Consider the following 12,709-nt stretch of genomic DNA (forward strand, 5'->3'; position numbering starts at 1 on the left):
TGACCATCTACATGTCCTCTTTGGAAAAATGTCTATTCAGGTCTTCTGCCCATATTTTTAATCAGGTTGGAGTTTTTTTTTTTTTTTTTTTTTTTATTTTTGGCTGCGTTGTGTCTGCATTGCTGCCCATGGGCTTTCTCTAATTGCAGCGAGCAGGGACTTCTCTTGCTGTGGAGCACGTGCTCTAGGCGTGCAGTCTTCAGTAGTTGCAGCATGCAGGCTTCATTAGTTGTGGCTTTCTGGCTCTAAAGCACAGGCTCAGTAGTTGTGGCACTCGGGCTTAGTTGCTCCGAGGCATGTGGGATCTTCCCCAATCAGGGTCGAATCCCTGTCCCCTGCATTAGCAGGCAGATTCTTAACCACTGTGCCACCAGGAAAGTCCCAGTCAGGTTGGTTTTTATTTGGATGTTGAGTTGTATGAGCTGTTTATATATTTTGGATATTAAACTCCCCCCAAAAAAACTTTTAATGAAACTCTTTCTTTCAGGTTTTTATTACAGCACTTACTATATTTATTTTTACTTACTTAAATTATATTTCTCTCTATTAAACTGAATTTTTTGAAACTGGGATTATTTTCATGTATTCATTTATCAAATATTTGAGTGTGCAGTAGACAACAAGTACTGGACTTGGTTGTCGGAGAACAGAGATAGATAAGGTACAGACCTTGCTATCAAGTAGCTCATGTTTTCATGGATGAGACAGATAAATGGGAAAATATAGTTTGACAGATGCTTCTGATAGATGGGTTTCACTGAATGTTCTGAAACCACCCAAGAGGAACATAACTGAGAATGCGTGGTGAGGTTTGTCTAAGGCAGGCTTCCAAGAGGAGGTACTCTCTGACCTGAGTGTTCCTAACATATTTTACATTTAATTTTAAAAGTTTCCTTGAAAAAGGAATACAATTGAAAAAGAGGAGAAGGGGCTAAATGTTTCTTGCAGAGGGGACCTGTTCAAGGCCACGAGGATCTGGAAAGTCTAGTGAGAGATTCTAGTTGGAATTTAATTAAGATATTAAACAGATTTAGGAGGTAGAACCATCAAGATTAGGTATTGATTTTTGTATTTTAGAAACAGGAGTTTGGAAGAATTTTATGATTTTTACTTGAGTGGTTGGATGGCAGGTTAGAGAATAAATAGTATGGTTTTTGGTAGGGAAACTTTGTTTGGTTTTGGCAGGTTGTGTTTGATGGTTCCTGAAACATCTCTAGGTATGACAGATGAGTAAAGGAGGCAGTTGGGTCTGTAATTCTGGACTTCAAGAGAGCAGTTTAGACTAGAGTCTAGATTTGGTGTTTTGCTTTCTATGGGAAATGAGAGATAAAAGTGGATTCACTTTTTTGTGTTGTGGGAAGGTGTGGGGCAGGGGAAGGAGACCTAATGGGGGTTGATCTAGGATGAAGGCATGTGTGTGGAGGGGTGGAGACATATTAGTGAGGGGTTGGGCATGGGGGTGGAGAGGCAGATCAGTAGGGGAGCTGATGGAATTCTTTTTTGTTTGGTTTCTCTTTCCATAAGCAAAAAAGTTCTTACTTTTTCTTGGTATCATTCATTCAACAAATAAAACTTGAGTATCTTCCCATATGCAGAGAACCGTGTTGGGTGCTGTGTGAAATACATCTCTGTTCCTGAGGAGCTTACAGATTTTTAGGAGAGAGTTACAGTGGACAACAAAAAATGAAATATAAATATAAATTGTCAAAGTAAATTAAGACAAAAAACAGGAGTCCTGTTTTGAGTAGTTAGTAAAGGTAAGCCTGAAGCTGAGGAGGTAACATTTAGGCTGACAGAAGGATGACAAAGAACCGGCCATGGGAAGAGTAGGGGGAAAAGCATTTTAGGCAGAGGGATCAGCACACACATTAGCATCTTTATGTATCTTTATCTTTCTATCAGTCTGTTGAAAACCATGAGTTCATACCAGTACCCCCAGTTCCAATCTAACACCACAGGGTTCATTCCAGTTTTTTCTGTGTTTCCAACTCCAGTCCAGTGAGATATCTGGCTCCCATTATCCTCAATATATTTATTAATTTGATCACTTCCCTTGTCTGTGTCAGTTGCCCATTACTGGGGCATTCCCCTGCATAGATGCCCTCTTTATGTTGCTCCTGCTCTTACACCTTATTCCAGACTGATCTTCTCCCTCTAGAAATACTTTCCTCAACACTAGTGCTAAACCTATCTCTTAATGTGAATGTCTAAGTGGCTATTTCAGTAGTTCAGACAAGAGTTTGAAGTTAGCTTAGATTACGTTTGTAAAAGATGTGGAGAGAAGTGGACAGATTTACGATATATTTTAGAGGGAAAATTGGTGGGATTTAACTAACGGATTGGATGTGTAATGTGAAGAAAATGGGGGGGAAAACTGAGGATGATTCTCAGGTTTCTGGGTTTCTGGATGGTTGTGATATTTACAAAGGCAGTGGTTTGGAGGTGGAGGCACATTTGTTTTGAATATGCTCATTTTACGATGCCTGTGATAATTCTAAATGGAGATAGTGATAGTGATTTAGTTGGTCTGGGGTAGAGATAACATTTTGGGAGTTTTCATGATATGTGGATGATATTTATAGCTATGGTGTATGAACAAAGAGAATAGATGAGATGAGCTAGAGAAGAGAAGGGAGTTTAGGACTGAGGCTAGAATGGAAAACTAAGGGAGTCACTAAGCCAAGAGAAAATTGAAGAAAAGGTGTGAGATACTCATTGTAGACACTGGAAGAAATGTAGCAGAATTATTGGGCATTGTGTTTATTTAATATTGGTGATCACAGATTTATAATGAGTTTTCTTGATTATGTAAATTAGTTTTTTAGTTAATCTCTGTTGACATGGATACAGACCTGGGGAAGTTGTGGCTGTGGTTGTAGCCCAGGAGGAAGGGCAAGGAACGCGAGGGTCTTGTTCCTAGAAGATAGGCAAGTGCTTCCTGAATAGCCATGAAGCTCAAGTTGAATTTAAAGGCCCAGTTGAAGTATCTATCAACACAGGGTTTCTTTGAAAATGATTCTAGGAAATTGTTACTAACCAACAAGTGAAAAGACAGTTTTAAGGTCTTATAAATGTTTATATCACAGTGACTGTCTTAAAGCAGGTTATCCAGCAGAGTATGTTAAGCAACAACACTTGTTAGTAATTTGTTTTAGTTGCAATATGAACTTTCAAGTAATATAACTATAGTTCTTTCAATTATTCTGTACTTTTCAGAATTCATTAATTACTATTGATGTGTTTTTCTCTACTTTTTTTGCTCAATTTATAGTTAATTTGTATTGTTGAGATTTTTGTAAATTGCTTTGGTTCTAAATTGAAAAATTAGTGAATATGCCTAAAATACCTTCTCATGGTTTTAAAAGTAACTCAAGAGCTAGAAAAACAAAAATTTTTTCCTGTCTAATAGCCAAAAGTTACAACAGATGTTTTGTACCATACCTTTAAAAAGTTCACAAAGCAGGTTTTCATTATACCTGACATAAAATAAGCTCTTTTAAAATATGTATTCAGGATATTTTTATTTTTCTCTTAGAAATAAAATTGATTACAGTTAACAGCTGAGAACCTATGTTTAGAACTTCTTTCTTTGTGGTTTTTTTTTTTTTTTTCATTGGCCCCTTAGCCATACTTGTTCAGGAGATTCATCACATTTTAGGGAACACAGCAGGGATCATAGTTATTCCCCAAATAAGCAGATACCACATTTCCCCATGAATTATAGATAGTTGTACTGAACATTTCTCTTAGATTTTGTGTTTTGATGTCCAGTTTTTGTACTGTATAAGATAGATGGATATTTTCTTATTTTTAATATAAATCATATGGTAGATCCATTCTTGTCATTTGATGTGAGGACTGTCAACTTCAAAATTTTGTTCTTTTTTCAAAAGCTACTGTTTTCTAAGGCAAAAAATGTTATTTTTAAGAGTATGTTTTTCCTCAGTAGTATTAACACTTCTACAGTCTTATCTCTTTGGTTTACTAACATATTGCCAATGTAGAGAGCAGCAAAAATGCTTTAAGATTCTGATATGCTAGTCAGTCTTCTGATCTTACCTGAGAACTATCAGACTATCTCCATAACCTAATCTTAAAGCATTTCCTCCTCAGAAAATTTATAGTGACTATGTGACCTAGGTTGCCAGTGATGCTGGCTAATAAAAACCACCTGTGTTTAATCAGTGACTGGTCAGTTACTGAATGCAAGAGGTCTTCTAAAATCTTTGATAATATTCCTGCCGCCGGACCCCTTAAGTGAACATCATTCAAGCAGATAATAAAGGTTAGAGTTACTTTGACATTCATACATTACAGATATTTTTTAAAAGCTACTGAAGATATGTGCACACTAAAAATTGGAGGAAAAATAATTCCACCGAAACGTTGAGAGTCCAGCAAGCCCTCTGTATCCCTCCACGTATCCTCTGTATCTGTACCATTTAATATAAGGAACTTGAGCATCCACAGATTTTGGTATCCACAGGGGGCCCTGAAATCTTTCCTCCTTGAACACCGAGGGATGACTGTAGTGCCTTTTGTGTTATCTGTAGCTCATTTGAGTTTTGGTCTGTGCAGATAAGTTAAAGTATTTGATGGCATATAACTGAGATCTCTACTAAATTAAATTATGCTCTTTTATAATTTAAGTGTTGATAAAATATTGATTAAAAAATGCAAAATGTTCTTTTGATAAAACTGTCATGCAGGTTTATATAGCAGGTATTAGCTATTCATAGGAGGGAAGGGGAGCTAACGTTAATTAGTTTAATATGGTGCCAAGGTACTGAGCTAAGTGTTTAATGTATATAATTTCGTTTAATCTTCATAACATCCATATAAAGTAGATATTGTTTAGATACTATCTTTACTTTACAAGTCAGGACCAGAAATGCTACATAGCTGTTGTTCTATGTATTACTCTGGTCTGTTAAACCCCAAATCAGCATTTGTTCCCATACAACATGAATTGAACAATGTCCCCTGGCATTCAGGAACTCTTAATGTAAATAAGGAAATAAAATGATACATTAAACAATGTGGGAACTGTTTTTATGAGGCTTTAGGAACATGTGAAAATACCACCTGACTATTTGGGGAGGTTAGGGAAGGTTTTACAGAGTTGATGTTTGAGCTTAGTATTGAATAGCAATTTTTTTTGAACATGGTTTCATGTTAATTCTGCTACTTTAAACTGTTTACAACTTTATATTCTCAGCAATGATGAAATTAGCCTGTGATGATTATTATGGAAGCAAAAGCAATATGAGAAATATTACCTAATATATATGCAGAAACAGTATCGAGCATGATGTATCATGATATAGTTTTTATTATCTGTTACTTTGGTGACTTTTTGATGTTAAGAATTTAGTAATCCTAGGTGAAATATGATTTCTTTCACTACAGATGTCCTCCTCGCACTTTCTTACCAGCCCTCTGCAAAATTTTTCTTGACGAAAGTGCTCCAGACAATGTGCTAGAGGTGACAGCCCGTGCCATAACATACTACCTGGACGTATCTGCAGAATGCACCCGAAGGATTGTTGGGGTAGATGGAGCTATAAAAGCACTTTGCAATCGTTTGGTTGTAGTCGAACTTAACAACAGGACAAGCAGAGACTTAGCTGAACAATGTGTAAAGGTAAGTCTTAATTATTTATTGGACCATTTGAAGATCACTTAGAGAGTAAAAAATATATTTTGCAAAAAAAAAAAATCTTTCCGTGGTTGAAAACAATGGAAGTCACAGTCCTTATGTACCAAAGGAGATCCCATATGGCTTGGGAAAAGAAATCTTATCTTTGAAGGAAACTTGTAGGTCACTGATAATGCTTTTCTGTGTTGCCTCAGTGCTCTTTGGTTTCTGGTAGCCACTAACACTTTGAGATAGGTTATTTCTGTTCTTATCCAAAATGATTTCGTATGCATGCAGTAACAACAGGAACCATGACAACTCACACTGACCACCAATGCCAGGCATTATTCTAAACACTTTACATGTATTAACTCTCATTTAATCTTCATGGCAACTCTGTATGAGGTAGGTGCCGCTAATATCATCACTTCTGTTTTATAGGTGAAAAAAATTTAAGCATACCAAGATTAAGTAACTTGCTTGGGATGATGCAAGTAGTTAGTGGCAGAGAGCCAAGATTCAAAGATTAGGAATTTGAAGATCAGGAAGTCTGGTTCTAGGGCCCATGAATTTAATTGTTTTGCTATACTCCTGTTAAGAGTTAGCGGTTTTGTTTTATTCCTGATGGGACTAATTATAAACTTTATGTTACTCTAAAAGCATCAGTACTGGTAAGTAGTTTATTGGAAGTACTTGGTGAACACATTTATATTTTATGTGATTCTCTTTTTTTTTTTGGTACGTGGGCCTCTCACTGTTGTGGCCTCTCCCGTTGCGGAGCACAGGCTCCGGACGCACAGGCTCAGCGGCCATGGCTCACGGGCCCAGCCGCTCCGTGGCATGTGGGATCTTCCCGGACCGGGGCACGAACCCGTGTCTCCTGCATTGGCAGGTGGACTCTCAACCACTGCGCCACCAGGGAAGCCCTGATTCTCTTTTTTGATTCCTGTTTCATTCTTTTTATGATTCTTGCTTCTCGAGGTCACCAGTTTTCAAACTTCTTGTCTCAGGATCCCTTTACAAGTCTTAAATTATTGAGGACCCGCAAAGAGCCTTTGTTTATGAAGGTTCTATATATATTTACCATATTAGATATTAAAACTGAGAATTTAGAAGTATTTATTCATTTATCATAAAATAACAAACTCATTATGTGTTAACATACATTACATTTTTAATGAAAATCACTGTGTCCTGAACGAAGAGAAAATTAGTGAGAAGAGTAACATTGTTAAGTCTCATTTGAAATCTGTGGTTTAATAGAAGACAGCTAAATCCTAATATGTGCTTCTGCATTCAGCCTGTTACTATATCACACTTCATATAACTTTTAGAAAGTACTGCCTTACGTTCCTGAGAGAATAGGAAAGAAAAAGACAATTAACTGTTATAGTGTTATTATAAAAAAAGTTATAATTTCAAGGACCCCTGAAAATGTCTTCCCCATGCTTTGAGAGTTGTTTTTGTAGGTGTTAATATCTTGACTTTCTGATTCTGTGTTTATAGATTTATTTCTGTCTATGGCCTCAGAGGAAGAGGTATTTGTTTTTCTGTTCAGAGCTTTCCCCCCTCTTATTCTCTTGATCACATCACATCACTTCATTTTTCTTCCAGGACTGGGGTTTTACTCCATTGCATTTATTCACTGACCTATATTTTCAAACTCTTTCTTGTCTGTTAACACCCTGCTCTCCCTTTCTCTGTTTCCTTTGCAGATTATTCTTATTTAATTCATTCTTCAATGGTAGTATTTCCTAAGGTCCTGTTTTTAGCTTCTTAAATCTGTATAAACTTTGCCTAGACAATCTCACCTGTGAGCATCAATACCATTCATATATAAATATATGCCCTTCATGGGCTTCCCTGGTGGCGCAGTGGTTGAGAGTCCACCTGTCGAGGCAGGGGACACGGGTTCGTGCCCCGGTCCGGGAAGATCCCATGTGCCGCGGAGCGGCTGGGCCCGTGAGCCATGGCCGCTGGGCCTGCGCGTCCGGAGCCTGTGCTCTGCAACGGGAGATGCCACAACAGTGAGAGGCCCACGTACCGCAAAAAAAAAAAAAAAATATATATATATATATATATATGCCCTTCACATCTTTATCTCTAGAACTGACCTCTCTCTTGAGTTCTAGACTCCATATTCAAAGGCCTGTTGGATATATTCAACTGGATGTTTGAATTCATTGTCTTTGATTACAGATAAACTCCTCTCTTGATAAGTGACATCAACTTGTAGCCAGTCGCTCAAGACAGAAACCTATGCTTTATCTTTTACTTCCTTTTTTCTACTCCACACGTGTAATTAATGATCAAGTGCTTTTCTGGTTTATTTCCTTCTGTTTGTCCCTGCTGTTATTGCCTTAGTTAAGCCCTCATTCTTTCATGAATATTAATGCTTGAATTTTTGCATTTGCCTCTACACTCTCCCTATACCCTGCTTCCCACAGATATTAACTGGAAATCTTATATTATTTCCCGCTTAAACATTTTTCTTGCTTAAAGAATAAAGTCTAAATTTCTGGTATGCCTGTAAGACCTGTGGACCCTGTTAACTCTTTAGTTCTACCTGAATGCATTAAACATCAATATAATTTAGAAATTAAAAGTGATTTTTAATGTCTTAATATTCATAGAGTAAGTGTGAGGATGATGAATAATGTAATAGCTGGCGTTTATTGAATTTTTTTTTTAATGTCTAGGACCTTTATAAATTTTTGCTAAATTACTTGTAGTTCTCAGCTTGTCATGCAGGTTTCACCACCTAAACCTATGCTGTCCAATATGGTAGCTATATGTGACTACTGAACACTTCAGATATGGCTACCCCAAATTAAGGTGTGTTATAAGTATAAAATATACATGGGATTTTGAAGACTTATTACATAAAAATACCAATAATTTTTATATTGATTACATGTTGGAATAATGACACCTTGGATATATTGGGCTAAACAAAATATGTTAAAATTAATTTCTTCTGTTTTGCTTCACTTTTTTTTTAACAAAAGTTTATTCTTTTCTTGTTTTTTAATATTTATTTATTTATTTTTATTTGATTGCTCCAGGTCTTAGTTTCAGCAGGCGGGCTGCTTAGTTGTGGCTCACTGGCTCCTTAGTTGTGGCATGCAAACTCTTAGTTGCAGCGTGCATGTGGGATCTAGTTCCCTGACCAGGGATCGAACCCGGGCCCCCTGCATTGGGAGTGCAGAGTCTTAGCCACCGCGCCACCGGGGAACTCCTGAAAAGTTTATTCTTAAAGGTACAACAGGCTCCAAGTCAACACTTCATTCTAGCTGTAGGTAGCAGCATGTTACGGCAGGGAATCCAGATGGTTAAACGAGAATGGAATTAAGGATCACCATTGCCTCAGGCACAAGGAACAGTTTTTTGCCAGATTTCTTAATTCCACCTGTGGCCAGGGGGCCCTTCCCCATGGCCTTTGCTTTTAGCTCCTTGAGTTTCTTCTGCAGCTCTTTCTGTTTCTGCTTGAATGCCTTATCTTCCTTGGCCACCTTCTTGGGCTGCTTCAGGGACTACTTCTTGCCATCTTCACAGCCAGACACAGCTTCTGCCCCCCCCTTTCTCAGACCCTGCCCTTTTTAAAGTGTGGCTCCTAATCAATTTGGAGGGTGTATTGTGTTTTCTGTCATTCTCGAAAATTAAAATTGGACTTACTGTATTCTTTTGTGAATTTTGTTTTACTGTTGTAGGTGTTAGAACTGATATGCACTCGTGAGTCAGGTGCGGTCTTCGAGGCTGGTGGTTTGAATTGTGTGCTTACCTTCATTCGTGACAGTGGACACCTGGTTCATAAAGATACCTTGCACTCTGCCATGGCTGTGGTATCAAGACTCTGTGGCAAAATGGAACCTCAAGATTCTTCTTTAGAAATTTGTGTAGAATCTCTGTCTAGTTTATTAAAACATGAAGATCATCAGGTAACTACATTGCTCTTGTGTACTTTCTTTTCAAAACGTGATTTTATAGAGTCCACTAGTTATAACCACGATATCCAGTGGACTCTTGAACAGGGTGAGGGTTAGGGGTGCCGACCCTCCGCACGGTTGGAAATCTGCACATAACTTTACAGTCGGCCATCCGTATCCGGGGTTCTGCAGCTGTGGATTCAACCAGCTGTGGATCATGTAGTTCTGTAGTGTGAATTCAGTGGGGAAAAAAATCCACATGTAAGTGGGCCCATGCAGTTCAAACCTGTGTTGTTTAAGGTTCAACCTTAGTGCAATTTGAATTTTTTGCTTGATGAGCTAGAGATAATTTTCATCTTCTCTTTCTTTTATCTTAGATCTCTATGATAATCTCTTTTTGTTTTGGCAGTGATATGTTTTAAATTATAAAAGTGTTATGTGTTTATTCTTAAAATTTAAACGTTTTAGAAGTATATAATTTTTAAAGCTGCACTTATACCCAGTGTAATTTGTTGGCTCAGCACAATTTTGTTGGCTTAAAAGGGTAGTTTTCATTAAAATAAAATAACAGTATTTGAAATTTTATATGTGTAAACTTGTTATATTAGCATCTTTAGGAAATAAAACTTGACTTTTAATGCTTTTTACCATTTAGATGTTAATTATTTTCAGTTGCTGTCCATCGATTATCTTGGCAAAGTTGTACATAATAATAGTAAATATTTGTTGAGCTTTTACTGTTCCTCTAGATTCTTTACATATATCATTTCATTTGAGCTCAGACAATGAATTACAAGTACTGTTACTATTCCCATTTTACGGATAAGGGAACTGACGCCTTGAACAGTTAAGTAACATCTTTAGGTTATACAGTTATCAGAATGTGGAGCCAGTATTCAAACCTAGACAGATTGTATGCTTTGCTACAATTGCCTTTCTTAATAGTCTCAGTATTGAAATAAACAGTACTGGTCCTTTTTAAGTGAATTTTATCCATATGTATATTCTTTACATCATTAGGTTTCAGATGGAGCTCTGCGATGTTTTGCATCACTAGCTGACCGATTTACCCGTCGTGGTGTTGACCCAGCTCCATTAGCCAAGCACGGATTAACTGAGGAGCTATTGTCTAGAATGGCTGCTGCTGGTGGTACTGTATCAGGGCCATCGTCAGCTTGCAAACCAGGTCGCAGCACCACAGGAGCGCCTTCCACAGCTGCAGATTCCAAATTGAGTAACCAGGTGTCTACAATTGTAAGTCTGCTCTCAACACTTTGCAGAGGCTCTCCAGTAGTAACACACGTAAGAGTGTTTTTGAATCTTACTTAATCTTTCAGAAGAAGTATTTTGGTGTAGTGCAAGTATGCTAAAACTTTTTTTTCTCCCATTCTCTTTTTAGGATCTCCTGAGGTCAGAACTTCCAGATTCAATTGAAAGTGCATTGCAGGGTGATGAAAGATGTGTGCTTGATACCATGCGTTTGGTTGACCTTCTCTTGGTGCTATTATTTGAAGGACGAAAGGCTTTGCCAAAGTCTAGTGCTGGATCCACAGGCAGAATCCCAGGACTACGGAGATTGGATAGTTCTGGGGAACGCTCACATCGGCAGCTTATAGACTGTATTCGAAGTAAAGATACCGATGCACTCATAGATGCAATTGACACAGGAGGTTGGAAAATATTTTTTAAAATATAAAAAGAAAACTGTGAGATAAGGAATTATATAGGCAACTTCTAGTTTCTAGATTTTTAATTTTTTTTTTTTAATTTTTAGCAGTTGTGCCAGAAAATAGAATGGCCAACGTATTCTATATCCTCTCCTCTCCCCATGTATATAAATTATCAGCCTGGTGCATGGTAAGATCTGAGTAAATGCTTGTTGAATAAGTAAATGAAATTAACCTGTCTATTGCCAGGAGTTCATACCAATTCTAAGGTTAAGTGGAGATTGAATTTAGGGCTGTTGTTTTCTCAAGATTAATGGAAACTGACACAAGTGAATTATCATTATATATAGTCAGTTTTTTTTACACTGCTTCATGAGGTGATCAGCAAATATAAGTTGGTGAAAAATGCTTCTGTGTCATCAGACTTTTGTTTTCTTTTGATTATCGATGTGGTTTAGTTTCTTTTCCTCAGTTACAGTGTGAGGAAACTAATACTCTTGAGTTTTATTGTGTTTGTTTTTTTGTTTCTTATTTTATGTTTATTTTAAATAAAAATTTTAGAATACTTTTTCTTAGCAGAATTTACATTTGCTGATTATTTACTACTTTATAGTCGACCTGAATGTTTAAAATTGGCTGTGTATTTAGTGATTATTAATAACAATCTTTAAATGGTTCCCACTTTAGAAAAGTTCATTATTATTTGTTGACTTTTAAAAAGATTTATTTTTTTCCTTCAAATTTCCAGCCTTTGAAGTAAATTTTATGGATGATGTGGGTCAGACTCTATTAAACTGGGCCTCTGCTTTTGGAACTCAGGAAATGGTAAGCTAATAAATAAAAGCTAATGTTTTAAATCAAAGATAGCAATATTAATAAGGCAACTTGATGATGCTCCATCATTTTACAGGTAGAATTTCTTTGTGAAAGAGGTGCTGATGTTAATAGAGGTCAGAGGTCATCATCATTACATTATGCTGCATGTTTTGGAAGACCTCAAGTAGCAAAGGTAAAATCCAGGTTTTTAAGTTATTAATTTAATATTTAACATTTACATGGTTCTGAAATTAGAATGAAATGAAAACTTTTATTCTGATAAGCCGTGCTTTCATGCTATCTCCATTTGCTCCATTTCCCTATCCCCACTACAGGTAAGCGTTTTTGATTGGGTTTTTTTGTTTATCTTTTCATTGTTTCTTAATACAGATGCAAGCAAGAGTAAATATGTATGCTTATTTTCTCCTTATACAAAATGTAACATATACACTGATTTATACTTCGCTTTTTTCATCTAATAATACACATTTTTCATTTAATAATACACATTGAGACTTCTCCCTATTAGTATATAGAGAGTTTTTGTACATCTGTATACTTAGCATGTGTGAATGTACTGTAGATTTATTCAGCCAGTCATCTATTGCTGAAAACTTGTTTTTTTCCCGATTTCTTACTCTTGGTAACGAATAACTTTATAC

General features: G+C 36.7%; 1 protein-coding gene and 1 pseudogene across 1 annotated transcript in view; one reads left to right on the forward strand and one right to left on the reverse strand.

Annotated features, from left to right (window-relative positions):
- The window catches only part of HECTD1 (HECT domain E3 ubiquitin protein ligase 1), an 89,599-nt gene that overhangs the window by 18,430 nt on the left and 58,460 nt on the right, over window positions 1–12,709 (forward strand). The window contains exons 3-8 of the mRNA XM_060144085.1: window positions 5,410–5,644; window positions 9,349–9,576; window positions 10,585–10,866; window positions 10,964–11,234; window positions 11,980–12,056; window positions 12,142–12,240. Of these exons, the coding sequence (XP_060000068.1) occupies window positions 5,410–5,644; window positions 9,349–9,576; window positions 10,585–10,866; window positions 10,964–11,234; window positions 11,980–12,056; window positions 12,142–12,240 (1,192 nt within the window). The remainder of the gene's footprint in view (window positions 1–5,409; window positions 5,645–9,348; window positions 9,577–10,584; window positions 10,867–10,963; window positions 11,235–11,979; window positions 12,057–12,141; window positions 12,241–12,709) is intronic.
- On the reverse strand, window positions 8,971–9,210 carry LOC132529122 (translation machinery-associated protein 7-like; annotated as a pseudogene).

The sequence above is a fragment of the Lagenorhynchus albirostris genome, chromosome 1, assembly GCF_949774975.1.
Source record: "Lagenorhynchus albirostris chromosome 1, mLagAlb1.1, whole genome shotgun sequence".
Taxonomy (NCBI): Eukaryota; Metazoa; Chordata; class Mammalia; order Artiodactyla; family Delphinidae; genus Lagenorhynchus; species Lagenorhynchus albirostris.